We start from the raw sequence: 20,692 nt of genomic DNA, 5'->3' as shown, positions 1-20,692 counted from the left end.
TCAATGAACCAGAGCCTTAATAAACATCACTGACCTGCTGTTGTAGCAGTTGTTATACAGTGCATTTATATTACTTTTGTAACTTTCGTAATCTTAAAATTGCACCTACTCCTCCCTCCCCGCTGAATATGAATATGTCCCCATATATCCACATCACGCCTGTGCCAATCACCCACTGTCACTGGTACATGTGATGTCATAAATCCAGCTCTCACTGACGTGCCTTAAAGTCGTATATCTCACGGAAACTTTCCACTTTACATGCAGGAAAAAAGAAAGCCACCTTCTACTGTCACACTCATAACTCACACATTTCTGTGTGGTGAAGGTCAAACACCTAGGACGGACGACTAAAGAAGTTTTAGTAAAGATGGATTATGCTGTCAAAAAATCCATCTGATGTTCATCAGACCTGTAAAAATGATGGACTTTAGGTAAATTTGGCTCAAATTGAACCTAAATGGGCTCTCTTGACGGCCCCCTCATTCTCTGTCTGTACTTGGGATTGTTGTATAAGTTTTCAGAGTTACCATAAAGCTTCCCAGATATAGCTCCACCGCTATAGACTCATTCCAGCCTGAGAAGCTGTCATCACCAGCGTTAAAGGGCGTACGTCAGGCTGACTCAAATGCCACCTATTTCATTTTGAGCAGAGTCACTGGCACCGGAACGATCCGATCCGAAGGACCTGCTGACTCGCATTGCTGACCTTAGAAAAACTCCTCTTTCAACTTATTTATTAACACGCCCTCGCACACGCAAACATGATACACACATGCGTTCATTCACCAGCCGCACCAGCGCCAGATACACGCTTACAGAAATACACACGTACACTTGGCAAATTCTTGGCCTGGGCTTGGGGAGGAGCTGAAAGCCAAGGGGGGTCACTCACACAAGTTGCTACTGTGATTACCTCACGTCTGTAATGGGTTAGCCGGGAAACTCAACCTGTGTATATTTAGACAAAGGCAAGCTTCAGAGGGTCAGGTGCAATTAATCACGAGGCTAATATATATATCGACGCCTTTTCAAGAAATATAGTTAGTACTCCTCTTAATATGTGAGCAGTGCTGAAATGTTATAGTAATATATGATTATTAGAAGAATGGTGTTCATTTTAAGACATGGCTATCTATTATTCGCTCAGCTCCTACATGATTTGCATTGTGCTACTTTGAAAATCAATATAGTTCATATTTGCTCTCAGTGTTATTAAAATATGATGATAAAAAATCCTCTCAACAAAACCAAAAAGAAGGTTTTTAATGTATGAGGTGCTCGGTGAACTCACAGGGTCTTGTTGCCAAGGGGTTCTCTGACATTCATAGGTCAGGCCATTAATAATGATGGGAGGTTCCTTACTGTCAGCGTTCATGCACCCTGCCGACTGAATGGCATGTGTCTCATTGCATGCACATGCATATCCATCCACAGATTTAAATGGATACTTTGTGTGTGTGTGTGTGCGTACTTTACACATGCACAGTACAATTTCATACTCTTAGCAACTAATCAAATGGGATCAGATGAATACCCCGACGGACGCCGCTGCCCATCCTCGCTGAACAGTCAAATGCGGATTCTTTGAGCCTTTTCTTTTTGCTCTGACGGATATGCGAGCGCCATGTGTCACTTTCTTAGCTTGTTTGTTATTGTTTGTTTCCCTGGATACAGCCAAGGCCTGACACCTTGGCCTGACCCAGACAGTCATTTGGAGAATGCTATATGCTAACACATTAGTAGCAGGTGGAACAATGTCCTAAAACTGACATGCGACTCTGAGATCCAACCTTTTGTTCAGCAGGTGAACAATTGTGCTCTATTGTCAACTTTGGTTTGTTAACGTCGCAGTAAAAAAAAAGAAGGCCTTTGGTGTGAAAAATACTTATAATGGAATATATTTATCAGTAAAATACTGTCTGCATATGCATAATAAGGCAAAGCATCCCGTTTGAATTTAGTAACCCTGATTAGCACCCCGGTGCTATTGTTGTGCTTGTGTGTCTGCAGTATATGACATAACTGACACAGCTTTATGAAAGTGGAAAAATCGAGCTATAATTAGATCACTCTGCTACTGCAGTGCACATATAAGTTCACTATGTAGGCAACACATTGTATGTTTTATTATTATCTAATCTTCACTAGTTGTAGCAGCAGAGTCAAACTGTTAGAGAGAGAAAAATAATAACTTTTATCCTGTTTGCATGGATTTGCAGTCTGACAAGTGCCTAACGAGGTCTGAAGAATTGCAACTGAGTTGCTAGACACCTCTGAATATCAGTAACCATGAGGCTATAGGTCAGTTGTCTTCTGGGGCTCCCCTTGCTCCAACTTGTATAATTGAGCCCTTTAAATACAAGAAGCCATGAATGTTATTTTGGCTGCAGCTTCCTGAAGGCTCCATCTTTTCTGGCTGCTCAAGTATCAGTCAAGCCAGCAGTTTCCACTGGCTAGGTCCAGGAGGGCCCCTGGTTAAACGAGGCTCAGACCTTCAAAGCATTCAGGTTATTTCATCTAATTCATTTCAAGACACTTCTAATGAGTAGCTGCAGAAGAAAACCCCTCTCCGTGCTCAACTAAGCTATATCTGTTTGTTACATTCATCTGTACATCTGGTATCTAAAATAACGGGCTGTGGCCCAAAGTAGAAGCAGCCTGGGTTGTGGAGGTTCCCTTTGGAACAAGAATAACCCAATGATTTCATGAATGAAGGACCTGCAGAGTGAGAGACTGCTTTTCTGGATAGACTCTGAATCTGAAAACAAAAAGAAAAGGTATTAGCCTTCACTCTGAACAAAATGAGACAGGGCACTATATAGTGTGGAATATCATGCAAAACATAAAAATTAAAATTGAAAGTACGTGTCCTAAGGCTACATGTTTACTTGGAAAATCACTGCACTGTGGCAGTGCAGTGACTGGTATGAGAGGGACAGCAGCAGCAAGTGTCATCTGGTGTTCCAACTTGGGGAGGGCTTTGGAGATTTAAATGGTGTGAATATGATAGCCTTCTCTTGGTATAGCTTATGCAAGTGGAGATCTGTGTGCACCACTGGAAGTTGACAGTTCAGAGGCACTAACCTGACAAAAGGGCGGCGTAAATCAACAACAGCCAAATCATTTTGCATATCACCAAGTAAAATAGTTTTAGATTTTAAAAAAAAAAGAAAGAAAGAAAAGGAGGGACTTGGCCTGAACCTCGGGCGGCTGCATGAGAAAGAGAGACAGGAGGGAGTGCAAGCAAAAGGGCAAGAGGAAGCCTCCAAGGAGGTGAGTGACGGGTTTACCCTCGGCGGGGTAAAAAAGATGACTGTGGTGGAGAACCACGAAGAGACTGTGGCCGTTACTCCTTTGTTACAAGATGCTGCAGACTTGGAATCAGCAGACCAGGAGTGCAGCGAGAGGGTGGTCATAAACATCTCAGGTCTGCGTTTTGAGACCCAATTAAAAACACTCTCTCGCTTTCCGACCACGGTTTTGGGAGATCCGCGTAAAAGGATGCGCTTTTTTGATCCGCTGAGAAACGAATACTTCTTTGACAGGAACAGACCGAGCTTCGATGCTATCCTCTATTATTACCAGTCCGGAGGAAGGCTTCGGAGGCCCGTCAGTGTACCTGTGGATATTTTCCTGGAAGAAATAAAGTTTTATGAACTCGAGGAAGAGACCATAGAGCTTTTCAAAGAGGACGAGGGCTTGGCGCGGGAGGAGGACCGACCGATGCCTTCCAACGAGTTTCAGCGTCAGTTGTGGCTTCTGTTTGAGTATCCAGAGAGTTCCGGACCCGCACGGATGATTGCCATCGTGTCTGTTATGGTTATTTTGATATCCATTGTTATATTCTGCTTAGAGACTTTGCCTGAGTTCAGAGAGGTCCCCGCAGTGCATGACAACCAGGTCAATGCAAGTGCGCAAGGCAAAGCGCCTAGTCCGTTCACAGACCCATTTTTCATGGTGGAGACACTTTGCATTGTGTGGTTCTCTTTTGAATTCACCATGAGGTTTCTGTCGTGTCCCAGTAAAGCGGCTTTCTTCAAAAACATGATGAACCTGATCGACGTTATAGCCATAGCTCCGTATTTCATCACCCTGGGCCTTGATCTCGCAGAGCATCAGGGCAGCAGTCAGCAGGCGGCCTCGCTGGCCATACTGAGGGTCATCCGTCTGGTCCGCGTTTTCAGGATTTTTAAACTCTCCAGACACTCAAAGGGCCTGCAGATTCTCGGGCAAACGCTTCACGCGAGCCTCAGGGAGCTGGGCCTGCTTATATTTTTCCTGCTAATTGGAGTTATTTTATTCTCAAGTTCGGTTTATTTTGCTGAAGTAGATGACTCCGAGTCTGGATTTACAAGTATACCTGATGCGTTTTGGTGGGCCGTGGTGACAATGACCACAGTCGGTTATGGAGATATGTATCCCTCCACTATCGGAGGTAAATTCGTCGGATCCTTGTGCGCCATCGCCGGAGTGCTGACTATAGCGCTACCTGTTCCTGTGATCGTGTCCAATTTCAATTATTTTTACCACAGAGAGAACGAACAGGAAGAAAACGTCCAATACGTGCACGTGACCTGTGGACATCAGCCGCAGCCCTCATTCGGTGAAAGTGATTCGATCAAAAGTAACCAGTCGTTCTCCAAAACCGAGTCCTACCAAGAAAGCGACGACTTAGAAGCTCTGACACATCTACACGTGACTCCAGTGGAGACATACACAGGGAAACTGACAGACGTATAAAGAAGACCTTAAAAAATCTGGTGAGTTTTGTTTCAGTGGACACCCTGTTCAGGTTTCTGTGGGCGTTTTGAGCCTTTTGTCTGTAACCCACCTCAGAATGAAGCTTGATTTGATTTCACTGAAATTAATGAAGAAGACAGTAATTCCTCCCGCTTATGAAACACACAAGTTATTGGTATTTAAAGAAACAAAAACAAAAACATTAAGCTCATTGCTGTGGCTTTCACACCATCAGTGAACAGTTCATAATAACAGACTCTTTTTCTCTTGAAGAGGAAATTCCAATAAACAAGCAAAAATAAAACTGGGGAGACTTTCCTGACTGCGGTTTGACTGCAGAATTTTTTTTAAACCCTCTGTAGGTGACAATAGTGAGGTGGCCTTACTTTGTTTACGCACAAAGGCATTGGAACAACAAAACGCACATTATCCTTTTTGTTAATGAAAACTTTTTTTTTTTAATAACCAGAGAAAAGAATTCGGCACCAGTAATAAACAGAACCACTAAAAAACAATCGTCGTGTAAACCAGAGCTGGGGTTTATGCTGGCCACGTGCGTGTCTGGATTTGACTGCTCTGTGGAGCGATGGCTGCAGTCACGAGAGCACTTGGCGCTCAGATGTTGATCTGTGGTGAACAGTTTTTCGTGCCCGATCTTAATCACTTCTATCCTGCTTTTTGTAAACCTTACTACTTCCATCTTAGCGCCCATGTCAAGATCTAATGAGCTCTTGGATGGTACATTTGTGTGTTAACAGGGGCTACAACCCTCTGTGTGTCACGTTTTAACGTGATGAGATTTTCTTCTTGCAGTATAAAATCTCAAAAAATGTGAAATTCAAAGTTATCATTATGACAGACGAGAGAAATGTCACTGTCTTTATTTTTCTTTGGGACATGTGCCTCTGTGGAACTCTGGTCTGTAAGAACAAGTGAGCTCTGTGCGCCGCTGTGTGGATGATAAACATTCCTGCAGTCAGCACTCCTGCTCAGGCTCCTCAGTGCGCAAAATTAACGCTTTAGCTTGAGTGTCTTTGCACTGTTGCAGTTGGCCTTTACTGATTTAGCCATAAGCCCCCGAGATCCTGCTCTTTGACTATATATGTATCTGGATACTTGTGGCGGTTAAGTAAGGCCAGCACATGCTTGACTGCTTTCCCTCACCTCCTAAATGTTAACGCGGTGGGTTTTGTTTTGTGCTTACTTGCAGGAGGCAGAAGATTAAGTGGAGCTTGTTGTTCCCACAGAGTCACAACAAGACACACGCGTGGCGCTCTCTTCTCCTCCAAAACACTGGATCGGTTTCTCCCGGACTATTCTCGCACAGCCAGTATTGTAACCTACAGAGACATTACAGTGGAAACGCATGGAAAAGGTTCAGTCTTGCGTAATGGACATACGTTTTTGTGTTAAAGAAAACATTCTTTTGTGTACGCTTTAAAAATGACCATGCATTCTTTGTATAGAAGAACTGTGTATATATTGCTCTCTTGCCGCTTATAATGCAACGTTGTAAAAAAAAAAAAAAAAGTACCTTTATTTTATCTTAGACCAGAGCATTACAATGCAACGTCTGCATGACCTGAATTCATTGTGGATTAAAAATGTAATAAAATATTTATTTTTCTAATGTAAACACGAACGTGAACTTAACTTAATCCTTTTGATAAATGATTCATGAAGAAGAAAATATACCACTTGTCATTTTTCATTGTTTCATCAAGGAGAGCAGAGAGGAAAAACACCAAACCCTTTGTTAAAAAAATTAAATTAAATAATAAAATCTATGCTCACTAATTAGTTTAATACGTTTTATCTCTTTTGGTGCTGAATCGTGGAAAATAGGCGCAGAAGCAGACATCGGATTGTCTTGCCACGAAACCAATTAACCTAATAAAATGTCATAGTGATAAATGAAAGGGTTTGTCTTTAAGCACATTTTAAGAAATTAGACAGAAATCCGATGACCCGATTTTTGTGTTTATTCGGTGTTTTTGAAAGTTAGAAGATGTTTGCTTTAAGTAAGAGGAGCCCATCTGCTCACAGCGTTAAGTATCTACATACAGCTCAGCAATTAACTAATGGAGCAGATTATTTACTTGCTTCGTTGTCAGTGCGTCTATTTTTATTTTTTATTTATTTTTGTTTCGAAGGAAGTTTTCAGACGTCGATCAATCATCTGCGCTGTCCGCGGTGCTGAAAGTCATCAGCGGAGCATTATGGAAAATTCCCCGCCTTTTTTTTGTACACCTGCATGCCTTCAGGGGCCAAAATCTAACAGCGACTTCACCACTAAGGAACCTTTTAAACTCCGTATGATAAAAAATCGGATGTGAGAGCTGCACAGCCTGGAGAGGAAGCAATACTTTGTAGCTTTAAGGGCTTCAAACCGATTGCTGATGAGTAAAATGTAGCACACTCTTCATTAGTGCAATGTTCAAACTTACTACACTGAATCTGGTATCGCACTGGCTCAGATACAGACTTGCGCATCGAAGTCCTTGACGCGACCAACTAACGCTTTAATCCTTAAATCATTAAAGGACGGAAAGGAAGGCTGATGCTTTAATCGCCAAACAATTGATTAGAGTCTCATTTTCTAAGATATAGATGATCTCAGATGTGACGTGGAGTGGGTTCCGGGGATCTCTGTATTTTCTTTGCAGTGTGATTGCACCAGCGCTGGCACACGAGCGTTCTTGTTTTTGTGGTGTATGGAGAACTTCTGGCGGCGTGCTTTGGTAGAGCCGGTCTGCATTGCGTCGAAACCTTCCAACTCCTCCTCCTCCTTCTGCTGCCCTCCCTCTCCCCTCCCCTCCCCATCTTCTCTTCTCCCTCGCCTCCCCTGCACTTGCATGTAAAACGCACAGCAAAACATGCTTGACACTGTTGAGCAAACATTTGGACATCGCTGCTACACTTGACTCTCTCTCAGCTCACCAATTTTATTTATTTATTCATTAAAAAAAAAACATTTCTCTCTCGATGCCGCCTTGAAACCCACTCTACCCGTCATCTTGTCTAGTGGCAAAAAAAAAAAAAAAAAGATTTCTGCTGATGCAGTGATGTCTGGAAATGTCAAGGGCTCGCTTATTGCCCCTTAATGTATCTCCCCCCCGAACTGCAGTGCAAGATTTTCTCCTGCGGTATACAGCGAGCTGCTCACAGCACCGTGCCGCCAACGCCGCAGCTTTGCGATCCTCTCTCCTTTTTTTTTTTATTTCGCTCATTTTCCATCTCAGGCTCTCCTCACTACCCGATTTCAAGAATTCTTTTCTTTAAAAACCCGATTTTGTATCGTGCTTTACTGACACAGTTTGCATGGAGATGAGCACAGTGAGGTTCTAGGATTTTTTCTTCTTCTTCCTCTCCTTCTTCTTCTTCTTTTTTTTGCTGGTACAATGTAAAGTTGCCACATGACACCCACTGGCGCGCTGCTGTTGGGTGATTTTACTCGAGGATAAGACGCATTCAAGACGTTTTCAAGATCAAACCACGGTAAGCCTCGAAACTTATGTAACACTTTCTGGTTAGATTATTTTTATTCATAGGTAGATTTTTTGGTGGTGGTGGTGGTGTTGGGGGTGCTGGAGTGTTTTCACTCTAATGCTTTTGCACATTTCCCCCGCACTTGGGCTGCAGGGTGCTTACATGTACAAATAGTAATAACAGCTAATGTTATGCGTCATAATTCAGGCTGTTGTGAGTGGCGTAGGACAAATCACTGTTGTTCTCCTGTAGGACAGAGATCCTGCGTTTCTTTGTCAGCATTTTACAGAAATGTTTTGCAACTAAATGAAAATGCCAGTGGATTTTGTTTTTAATAGGAATTTTAAGCCAGGGTAGAAAATAACTGCCGCATCATATCACCACCATAAAGTCACTATTAAGTTGTAGAGAGAGCTTTAAAGTGGTCGTATTTGACACATTTGACAGAAATTCTTTACCACATGTGTTTTTTACACTTTAAATGTTGGATAACTGCTCTCAATGCACACTGAGAGACGTAAATAAATAAATAAATAAACTGCAGAAAATGCTGAAACAGCAAATATCTTGGGCTGTTTGATCCCATTATTTCCTCCCTCCCTCCCTCTCTCTCTCTTTCTATCTCTGTCTTTCTTCCTCTCTCCTGGTGACAGAGGCAGCAGCAACAATAGCTGCAGATGCACCGGAGAGGAGCAATGGTCAAGCCAGCAAGAACCACAGTGGAGCCGCACTGAGGCAAAGCAGCCAGCCCCCCCCTAGTATCTGGGGACGTCTCCAACAGTTTCAGGGGTGCGGGGAGCTGAGGAGTGGAAAATTTCCTCCCAATCCTGAATGCCTGCTCAGCCAGACTAACCAACACCCCAGCACAATTCCTCCCCCTCTTTGAATCACCTCCTCGTCCCAAAATGACCGTAGTAGCGGGCGATAATATGGACGAGACCTCGGCTGTCCCCGGCCACCCTCAGGACACCTACCCCCCTGACCACACCGACCACGAGTGCTGCGAGAGGGTGGTTATCAACATAGCCGGTCTTCGTTTTGAGACGCAGTTGAAAACGCTCTCTCAGTTTCCGGAGACGTTGTTGGGCAACCCGAAAAAGAGGATGCGGTACTTTGATCCTCTGAGAAATGAGTACTTCTTTGACAGGAACCGTCCCAGCTTCGATGCCATCCTTTATTACTATCAGTCTGGGGGGAGGCTGAGAAGACCGGTGAATGTCCCCTTGGATATGTTCTCAGAAGAAATCAAATTTTACGAGCTGGGAGTAGAGGCGATGGAGAAGTTTCGTGAGGATGAGGGCTTCATCAGGGAGGAAGAGCGTCCTTTACCCGAGAAGGAGTTCCAGCGTCAGATTTGGCTCCTCTTCGAGCACCCAGAAAGCTCGGGCCCTGCCAGGGGAATTGCCATAGTGTCCGTGATGGTGATCCTGATTTCAATAGTTATATTTTGTTTAGAGACTTTACCACAACTGAAAGAGGATCCAGCAGGCCGAATAGAGAGAGTGGGGAACATTACAATTTATTATAAGCCCGACATCCTCACTGACCCCTTCTTCATCATCGAGACTCTCTGTATAATCTGGTTCTCCTTTGAGTTGATAGTACGCTTCCTAGCATGCCCGAGCAAACCGGCCTTCTTCAAGAACATGATGAACACGATTGACATAGTGGCCATCATCCCTTACTTCATTACACTTGGCACTGAGCTGGCAGAAGACCCAGATAACGAGGGGGTGGGAGAGCAGGCAACATCTCTGGCCATACTCAGGGTGATTCGTCTGGTCAGGGTGTTTAGGATCTTCAAGCTGTCGCGACACTCTAAAGGACTCCAGATTTTGGGACAGACCCTCAAGGCCAGCATGCGAGAGCTAGGACTGCTGATCTTCTTTCTGTTCATTGGAGTCATCTTGTTCTCCAGTGCTGTCTACTTTGCTGAGGCAGAGGAGCAAGATTCGCACTTTGGCAGCATCCCGGATGCATTTTGGTGGGCTGTTGTGTCCATGACAACTGTGGGCTATGGGGACATGGTCCCGGTCACTATAGGAGGCAAGATTGTGGGATCTCTGTGCGCCATCGCTGGAGTGTTGACAATTGCGCTCCCAGTGCCTGTCATTGTGTCCAACTTCAACTACTTCTACCACAGGGAAACTGAGGGAGAAGAGCAAGCCCAGCTGCTCAACGTCAGCACTCCCAACATCCCGTCTGAAACCAACTCCAGCCGCCGTAGTTCATCTACCGTCAGCAAATCAGAGTACATGGAGATTGATGGAGACATAAACAATAGCATCGATAACTTTAGGGAGGCAAACCTCAGAACTGGCAATTGCACTATAGCCAACCAGAACTGTGTAAATAAAAGCAAGCTGCTTACCGATGTTTAGACACTAGCTAGGAATTTTAGTCTCTCTACGAGACTGTTATAGATGGAGTAGACCGTAAGTTAGGAATGCTTCATTTACCTCCCCAAAGCGCTCTATGGCATTAGGCCTGCAATTATGCTCAGCTATACCGAAAGGAAACAGAAAAAAAACAAAACAAAGCTGTTAGAGTACATGACAGGTAGAAAGAATAATTATTCTGATACTACAAATATATAGTCACATCAGAGAGAAGACATTGATCATTACACACACACCAGGCTCCCTCGAGGACCCAGAGCACACGCCGTCTTCTCAGACCACAGTGTGATAATTAAAATCTTATATGCATGGAGTACAGATAACATTTCAGCAAGTTGCACAACGCACCAGAAATGACTGCAGACATGCAAGTATCTGCAGCCAAATGGTAAGCGCCAAAAAAAGTTAGGAGACCCCCACCTGCCACCCCCACCCACACACCCTCCCTCCATTCCCCGTTCTCTCCGCAAAGGATCTTCTACTCGGCAAAGCACCTTATAGGAGGAAGACTGATCTCTCTTGTTTGGATATAAACAGACGGCGATCTACTTGCTTCACAGACATCTGCAATGCTGCTGTTTCGTTTTTGTTTTGTTTTGTTTTTTTCCTCAGCAGCTGCTGTAATTGTGTCATCACCAAGTGATTCAATGCCATGCCCTTTAGATGTGACACAGCACAACGAGAACGTGAGCTTCACACGAGCATGATTAGAGACTTTCCATTTTGATATCGGCATGCACAAGACATATCTCACAACACCGGAAAGGATGTTCTTTTGGATAGCTGCCTCCATTCCCTCCTACAACCCCCCACCCTGCCCCCTTTCCATTCTGTTTTCACACCGAGTGCACTGGATGAGTTTTTGGTTCGAAAATGCTAATCATTTAGAAGTATAGAAATTGAATGTTAAATCTTAAGGGAACAGTACATAAATGAGATCATAGCATGAAAAAAAGTAACCTGCATTATGGTCTATCAACTAAGGTACTTTTGTATCCTGGTATATTTAATGCATGACGTGAGTATACAGCTTGTTGCTAAATCTTGGCACTTTGTGGTGCCCTATTGTCAGGAAAACTAAGGAAATCAAATTCTGGATGTTTCTGAATTGTGATCAAATATATCCGAACCTACCTTCAGGATGCAGAGTTTATCATTTAAGAGTAGACAAAGAAACTGAATAAATATTATCAAAAAAGCATATAATCCTAATAAGCACCGATTACAGTATTAGTCAGTAGTGCAGTGCATGGACCTTCTTTTTTGACAACAGAACAGATTAAAGTCATGCTTCTGTCTCCATCTCCAATCGTAGGTCATGCTGGTTTTGAATCCACCAAGAAGGATATTTATCAGAAATTTATTCTGACATTAGTTGCTAGTGCCTTTACCCCTTTCATCAACAGGACCAGTGAAAGTGCCTCTGTGTTCAGCGGTGTTTGTGTGGTTGAGCAGAGCTGGTCCACCTTCTGTCTTAGTGTTGAAACCGTGTTTGCTATGATGCTATGATGCCAGGTGAGCAGGTGATTTGGGTAAATATAATAGGAAAAAAAACAGATCCATGCTGTCATGCACAAACCCGTTTTTATGCTGTCATGCACTTATTTATACCCTTGAGCAGCAATGTATTGTACTCTGCATGTTTACCACTCCACTTCAAAAGGGAATATCCATTGTTTTGTTTTTCATGCTTTTCTTTGTGCACCATGCATCCTTTCAAGGTCTCTACCTCAGTGAGGTCATTGCAAACACACTGCAGAGCTGCAAGCTTCGATGCAGGGTTTCCTATACCATAATGCAAAATGGAACCTTAAGTGTAAACTGCAGTCATGCAATATTGAATGTGAGAGTCCCAAAGCATAGCCTTTACACAAGCACTTAGGGTAAATAGTGTACCACAATCCTGCTCCTTTTTTTCACTCAAAGCTACGCACAATCAGAACGCATTTGTAGAGAGTTTGTAGAGATTGCCTGACTCTCCTAATGGGATGAGGTCGACTTTTTAATGTGTCCGTTTCTTTGAAACAGTGCCATGTCAAGTTACCGTAGTGTCGCAGGAAAATTAGCGAATGTGTTGAAAAACGGCAGAGAAGTTGAATCTAGTTTTGAAAGCTGTCACACTGTAATTTTTGGGCAATGTGATGCACAGCAAAGTGAAGCCCATCTCTTTGCACAGTTGTTTTATTCTGCTGCTTAAGTCCTTATTTTTCTTTACTAGTGAGATTTTCCTTTCTTTTTGCCTGTGCTTGTTCATTCGTCGTGCATCGTTTCTCAGCATATTGTTCCAGACAGGCAGACTGCAGATAGAGTGGAACAAAATGTACTTGAAATTCTCCAGCTACTGTACATCAACCTACACTCAGTATTGAGAATAATTTCTCTGAATGATAGCTAGATTTTATACTGTACTGTATGCTATTGTTATTTTTGTTTTGCCTCGTTTCCTTTTACATTTAGCACACTCCTGACAGTATCCTGTAAAAAGAAAACACTGCAGTGCTACTTGAATGTCAGAGTTGTTTGGCTATTCTTTGCGGTGCTAGTACACGACTACCGTTCTTGTTTTGCTCCCTTAACATGTTTCCTGCGGCTGAAGCAAGCCTTTGTGAATCATTTTGGAAAAGATTTCTTCTCAGTAATTTATCTTCCTCTCTGTTATGTTGTTGGTGGCTGGTTGAGTAGTTTGCGGCACTGTCCGTCATTTCATTTGGAACTGATCTTTGTACTGTACTGATGAAGTTTGTCCACCTCAGGCAAGGCAGATGTCAGTAAATGCAAAAAAAAAAAAAATAGAAAGATATCACTCTATCTAGGATTTCTCGTCAAGAATACAAAAAATATAGCAATTTCTTACATGCAGCTACCCAGAAATCATTGAAGGATTGCATGAAACGCCAACACGAGGGGATGAAGATACAAGTGATTGCCCTCACATTTACATTACTGTCGCTACTCCTGCTTTGAGGGCATGTGTGAATGGTGCTACACATTCAAATACCCAACTGAAACATGCATTCTTAACAGCAATAGAATAAGAGTTAACCTGTTCCTTAAAAGCTTTTTGTAAAAACGGGAACACAACTTTGAATGTCAGAAAAACACTTGACAGATACAACAGGGCTGCTTATGTACCAACCTCTTGTCTTTCGTTCTGAGATTTTGCAAAGGTCAGAGGGGTCAGCCGTAGAGGCTGACATTTTCTTGTGAGAAATCCAAATGTAGGCTTTGTAATTGTGGCCGTTCCCACTGAGCTCCCCGGCCCGACTGAAGTTTCGCTGCGAGGAACAAAGCCGGGCGAGGGGTTCAGTCAAACTTATAGCAGAGTCCCAAAGGAAGAGCCTAGAGCACACTTACAGAGAATCAGCTGTTAGAGAGAAAGACAGAGAAGGGGCCTAAATTATTTTACATCCTCATTTGTTTAGCTTCCTGTCAGATGCTATGCTTCTGCAAACAAACATGAGTGAGAAGATCTTTAAAAAAACATTTAATTAAGAAAAAAATATCACGAAATGCCATGAGAATAAAATGCAGTTTAGCTACAGTAAGATAAAGTAACCACTATATACAACAATTATATATGAGAAACAATTTTAAAGTGTGTTCCTAGTTTCCTTTGTTTTGTTTGACTTGTGGTGGCACCGTAACATGAATGATTTAGGAAGAACATGCCTTATACTGGAATATCAAAACAAAATGTTCCTCCAAGTAAGCCATGATAATGAAACTACTGTATTATGACCACGTGCTTTACACTAGATGATATGGACAAGAAGTGTACAAACTATATATATTTAAAAAAAAAAAAAAAAGGTTTGTCTTTTTGGTTCCAAGAAGATGATGAAAAAAAAACATGATTCATTCAAAATCACCACATTCACATTTTTTTTCCAAATCTCTACTGCTAAAATGTATCTCTACAGAAATCTACTAATTGCAAAAAACTGCATGATTGATGGAAGAATGCATGAGCTTTGCCTTTCAAACTGTGGATCAACTATAATACAGTTGCATCATGTAAAAAAAAAAAACAAAAGAAAGAAAACCCTTGCTTTCATCTGCACCAAGGCTTCCTGTAAGGCCCTGTTCAGAACTTGTCGTGTCCTTTGCTGGATTTCTTAAAAGCACTTTAGCGCTGACCTCATCACTGAGACGGCGTTTGTCAGCGTCTGTGCGTGATGTTCGGGTTGTGCTTGCGAGGCTCTAAATGTGAGCAAGGACGTCAAGGGCTAGTTTCTTAGACTTTATCTCTACTGTAGGACTGAAATCCTCTCTCGAACGACATTTCGCCCCCTCTGATCTCAGTCTAAACTGTTGTGGGAAACGTGTCCAGCTTGTCTAAACAGGGCCTGTGCCACACACCCTCCTCTGTACTTCACTGGTTTTAAGGCATTCTTGTTTATTAAAAGTCTCAATGTTGGACTGCTTTTTTCCCCTTTCTTTTTGCCTGCTTATAAAGAGGCACTGAACATGACTGAATGTTGCGATGTTGTGTATCTCACTTGCCAAAGGTGACAATACTGGGAGAAGTTCTTGTTTGTATGAGAATGGCTACGAGTTTGTCTTTTCTGTCAGGACTGTACATTTATTCACCGATGGGGAAGGACCTGTTTTTCTTTCTTTTTTTTGGAGCAAAGCGCCTAAAGGACTGTTGAACTCGTCTCCTCTTCTTTTCATCCAGTGAGTGAGCCAAACTCAAATTGTGTTTGTCCAATCCAGCCGCCATTGTCATGTTGTGTTTACCAAGGGTTATGCTACAATGTGTTCAGTTTGTCGGATGACGACAAAGGCATGGTCTGTGATCTATGCAAGGGTTACTTGTTTTTTTCTTATATCACTTATGATTTCATCTGACATTAACTTCAATAAATTTTTAAGGATCAGATGGTGTATGCTCATTTCAGCCTGGGAATGGGGGCGTATATCTGCAGCGTGGACGAGCTTATTCATAAAAGAATCCACTTTACCGTGTGGCTCTAACAGCACAACTTGAGGTCTCCATTTAAATACCTTCACTACTACTGGATCCTATCACTGAAGCCATTAACAGTGATTCATGGGGGTAAGGTAATGGGTCTACACTAATCCTCCTGTCCCAGGAGGGGGGCTGCTTACCTCTGTCATCACCTCCGAGTTGTTACACATGTCAGACACCTGAAGTGCTTCACTCTGAGCCACCTTTTCATTATCTATCAATTTCCTAGCTTTAAAAAATGACAGAATATAAAGAAAAGTGTACACCAGCATGTCCCGAAGCCACAAAGCAACATGCTCAAACCGCTAATTTTGTCAGAGTGAGAGTCTAAAACCCCTGCTCTACAATTACTATCAAAAATATTTGCTGGGCTGTTGAGTGTTGCGGTTTTGCTCTCCATAAATTATCGCATTTTCACCATACTCTAAAACATCTTGCTTTTGTGAGTGTCTGACAAAATCCGGTCATAGAACAGTCAAAGAAAGTTAAAGAAGTGGGTGCAATTTTTTGAATGTAAAAAAAAAAAAAAAGCTTTATTCCCACTCCTGTCCTCTGACCGTGTGACGTTTAACACCCACAGCAGAGAGGCATCCTGGTGAATGCTGCAGCTCGTCTACCACTGTCCATCTGACTCTGCCCGTCTCACTTTCCCTGCTTTTTGTTTGCCGTACGGTGACCTGAACAGAAGCGAGCCTCTTCTCCCTTCCTCTGCATTGCCCTCAGGAAATGCAGCACTCCTCACTCTGCAGGCAGCAGCAGTAAGGGTGGGGTGAGTTGGCGCTGGTCCCGCTCCTCTTGCACATAGACTCTCTCACTCTCTCTGCTGGTAAGCCCCGCTGGACTGGAATAACAGAAGGCAGCGTGCAAAAGAGGGGCTCGGTAACAGCAGAGGATTTCACACCACTCTTGTTAGTTTTCTACTCTCTGTTACATGCATTTAAACCAACACAGGCATCCCAAGATTCCACCGAAACACCAATCTTTTGCCGTCACACTCAGGCCCACTTTTTTCTCTGTCTCCTTTACCTATTTGCAGTGTAGCTTTTCTGTTTTAAATCTTTAACATCCAGTTTTTGTTTTTATTTTAATACTTCCGTAACTAAATTGTTGGCCATTTCTATCTGGTATAAATAAATAAATACTTGACTACTCTGACGTTGTTTTGTTTCTTTCTCAGCAATCAAAGACTGATCCAGAATAACAGTGCAGTGAGTTCATCATTAATGAAGTTAATGAAAATGACTGTTGATCCCACCGAAAGAGTCAATTCAAAGCTGTTTAGTCAGCTAAATATCGCCTTACTTTACAATTCTGCAGTTGAATTCAAAGGAGCGTTGCATTGCCACAGCTTATCCATGGGACCAAACTGATTGGCTGTTAATAAAGTCATAATTATTATTTTTTTAATGAGTCACTGGTATTTTAGTTAAGTAATAATATTTTCCAATTTTTCAGTTTTTGAGCACACTGGAGGCACAAATCTGCTTTTACAGTTCAGGATAACACAGTAAACAAGATCTTGATGAATTCCAAATTATAAACTCGAACACATTTTTAGGTATATTAGTACTCAGCTGGACTACCTTTTCCCTTCAGAACTTCCTTAAGTTTTCATGCTACAGATTCAACGAGGTGCTGGAAACAGTCCTCAGAGATTTTGGTCCATATTGACATGATAACATCACGCAGTTACTGCAGATCTGTCAGCTGGACATCCAAGACTACAGTTCCACCATCCCTCACTGTCATGTTCAAGAAACCGATTTGAGATTATCTGAGATGTGCTGAAGGTGTTAGAACTTGGGCACCATGCAGTTATTAAGGGATGGACACAAGAATACTCGGGTAGGCTGTGGTGTTCAAAGATGCTCATTTGGGCTTAAAAGGCCAAATTAGACTCAAGAAAATCTTCCCCCACAATGTTACGCCTCCAACACCCTGAACTCTTGATGCAATGCAGGATGGAATGCCAGAAACTGAAACTCTTCAGAGAAAGCAACAGTTTTCCAATCTTCTATTGTCCACCTTTGTTGAGCCTGTATGAATTGTAGCCTCAGTTTCCTGTTCTTAGCTGACAGGAGTGCCGCCCAGTGTGGTTTTGTGTTCAGAGAACTACTTCTGCTTCCCCTGTTTCTAACAAGAGATTATTTAAGTTGCTGTGGACTTCCTATCAGCCTGAAGCAGTCAGTCTGTTCTCCTCTGACCTCTGGCATCATTTAAGTAGAGAAATGCCTTTTTCTCTAAATTCCAGAGATGGTTGTGTGGGAAAATCCCAGCACATCTACAGTTTCTGAAATACTCAGTGTAACCTGTCTGGGACATACAAACACACCGAGTTCAAAGTCACGTGAATCACCTTTCTGCCCCATTCTGATGCTGAGTTTGAACTTGACCAGGTCGTTTTGACCGTGACTACATCCCTAAATTGAATCGCTATGATTGTAGGCCCTTTAACCTCTCGTGTTTTGCTTTTTCTTTAGCTATTACGATTCAGTTCAGTTCAATTGTATTTTTATGTACAGCCTCAAATTACAACAAATCACAACAACATGTGGATATCCAGAAGTCCAAAACAGCAAATGATGCACTATAAATTTCTACACCAATCTTATCTTTATAAAAGAATAGATTTTGTTATTTTGTTGTTATTTTGATGGGGTTTTTTTGGTTAGCATGTTGGGATTGTGAATGGAGAAGGGTGAGGGTTTGTGTGCTGTCTGCACCTCTGTGACTATGTTGGCCTCTATTTTTCTGTAACAAAACCCATAAATAATTTATCTTTAAAAAACAAACAAGAGTAAATTGTGCATTTGTCCAGATCTATTTTTAACTAAGATTTGGTAATCTAGTGAATATTTAAAGCAGGACAAAGGTGTATTTATGGCAGTTGAATATGAAGTATTTGCTTCCGCAGTTCATGTCATACGATAGAGAAAGCATTATCATTTCAGTTTGTCCGTTCTATTTATCAAAGCCTTCTAAATGTCGTTAACAGAAAAAAAATAGAGTTGGTGTGTTAAGGTGTAGAGTGGAGAAGACCAAACTGCAGGACATCGTTGACTGAATATTAAATCAAAAACCATCCTTTATCATAATTGATGAAACAAACAAAATACAAAAGGTTCCATGAAGAAAAAATCCAAGGGACATGGGAGTGTCGTGTTGGAGGAAGAAAAATGCTGAGTATGATCCAAAGAACAAAATCCCCACAGTAAAACACAACACTGGGGCCGTGTTTCTGTTTAGGCTACAGGACAACTTCACTGCATTGAGGGACCAATGGATGGGACCATTTCCTGCAAAATACTGGACAAGAGTTCCCTTCCCTCATCTAAAACACTGAAGATGGGTCATGGATGCATGTTCCAGCATGACAATGACCCAAAACATACCACCAAGGCAGCAAAGGAGACTAAAGAAGGAGCACATTAAAGCCATGGAGTAGCCTAGCCAGTCTCCAGACCTCAATCATTTAGAAAATCTGTGGATTGAGCCGAAGCTTCAAGCTGCCCAGTGGCAGCTAAGAAATGTAAAGGATTCAGAGTTCCTGTAAAGAGCAGTCGGACAAAATCCCTCCAGAGATGTGTGAAAACCTGGTGACCAACTGCAAGAAACATCTTGCTGCTGTGCTTGTTAACAAGATCTTTTCCACCATGTTCTAAGTCGTGTTTTGCTTGGGGATCAAAAACTTACTTCACTTTGTGCAAATCAGTCTATATTTTTCATGATGTACCCAGGAACCATCCTCAGTGTAGCTGAAACTGTAAGGGTTTAAGCCACTGTCCTGCTAAGCACAGTCAGAAGTGCTGTGGTGAAGCAGGCCTCAGCTGAGCTCAATGCATCCCTCCTCCTTCTCCCTGGAAGCTTTAGAGCAGCTCACAACCACTTAAGCACGTCTCAGTGAATTAAACTGTATTAGTTAACTGTTAGACAAATGCGTGATCAAAAAATAAGTTCTTACAGCTGGGCCTGCATGGAGATGTACTGTGGCTGCATGTACTCATTACCTCCCTCTCTCTGTTATTCATTCTGCTTCTCTTACACACACACACACACACACACACACACACACACACACACACACACACACACACACACACACACACATATACTCGCACACAACGGCTGGCCCATTCACCTGAGTCAGGCTTCTTGATATTCCCAGATTGATTTCTGTGAAGACAGACACTCATCCCACAGCCCTTGTACAAAAATGCAATGCCATTCCTGTCGATGTCATCCAAAATGTTTCTCAAGGGCCTTTTCACTGTGGCCCAGTCAGCTGTGTGTGCACAGTATCGCATGATTTCTCTATATCAAATCTCAAGTGTCCTCTGGTGTTGAATTTATAGCTCCAAATCAGTGAGAAGTCTGTGCACAGCAGCCCACGTCTAACAGCGTCATACAGGTTCTTCAATTTTAACAATGTGCAAAATAGCTGTGACAGCATTATTGGCTCTCCCACGCTTGAGGCAAAGCCCTTGGGCCCAAAGTCCAAGCCCACCGCCGTGTCTTACCACCACCACCCCCAGTCGCTGAGGCCCTCTCGCTGGCCCACTTCCTCTTTGCATTACCTCCATCAGGCCAAGCTGCTGACACACTTGTTTAATAATTAAGGGCATATCCATAATTTCCTCGTCCTTGTGGAAGTCCACAAATGGTCTCTGTGAAACTCAGCGCAGTTAAATGTATCTCTTTACTTCAGGCCACTGACAGCCCCACATTTCTGTGGTGATACCGAAGATCCAGTGAAGTTGGTGGCTCATATAGGGGAAAGTTCCCAAAGAAAGACTCCGAAATCAGCCGCTAATCTCACGACTTTACTCAGTTTCCATTATTCACTCATCGTATTAACATATAGTGTGGCACCCCAAGGTGTTCCCAGGCTAGCCTAAAGACACCACCTCTCCAGTGTGTGTCATAATTTCCACTACACAGCTCATGTTTAAAATGATTTATTACAGTAGATAACTGCATTTAATTTGACATCAAGACAGACGTAATAGACATGGAAACTTGGGAGTGATGAGTAAATATCCCCTTGGAATCTACAGGTGGATGCATGAAAGAGGGATGTTATGTGTATATG

The 20,692-nt window shown here is 42.6% G+C and overlaps 2 protein-coding genes across 2 annotated transcripts; both read left to right on the top strand.

Annotated features, from left to right (window-relative positions):
* Nucleotides 1–3,046: 3,046 nt before the first annotated feature.
* LOC100707533 (shaker-related potassium channel tsha2-like) lies at nucleotides 3,047–6,379 on the top strand. The gene is made up of 2 exons (XM_003443997.5): nucleotides 3,047–4,763; nucleotides 5,954–6,379. The coding sequence occupies exon 1, from the start codon at nucleotides 3,313–3,315 to the stop codon at nucleotides 4,741–4,743; it is 1,431 nt and encodes a 476-aa protein (XP_003444045.1). The 5' UTR covers nucleotides 3,047–3,312; the 3' UTR covers nucleotides 4,744–4,763; nucleotides 5,954–6,379.
* Nucleotides 6,380–7,830: 1,451 nt separating this feature from the next.
* kcna1a (potassium voltage-gated channel, shaker-related subfamily, member 1a) lies at nucleotides 7,831–16,758 on the top strand. The gene is made up of 2 exons (XM_005450965.4): nucleotides 7,831–8,241; nucleotides 8,886–16,758. The coding sequence occupies exon 2, from the start codon at nucleotides 9,138–9,140 to the stop codon at nucleotides 10,611–10,613; it is 1,476 nt and encodes a 491-aa protein (XP_005451022.1). The 5' UTR covers nucleotides 7,831–8,241; nucleotides 8,886–9,137; the 3' UTR covers nucleotides 10,614–16,758.
* Nucleotides 16,759–20,692: the final 3,934 nt, after the last annotated feature.

The sequence above is a fragment of the Oreochromis niloticus genome, linkage group LG7 (genome assembly GCF_001858045.2).
Source record: "Oreochromis niloticus isolate F11D_XX linkage group LG7, O_niloticus_UMD_NMBU, whole genome shotgun sequence".
Taxonomy (NCBI): Eukaryota; Metazoa; Chordata; class Actinopteri; order Cichliformes; family Cichlidae; genus Oreochromis; species Oreochromis niloticus.
Note: the sequence above shows the minus strand (reverse complement) of the source record. Positions and strands in the feature narration are given on the sequence as shown.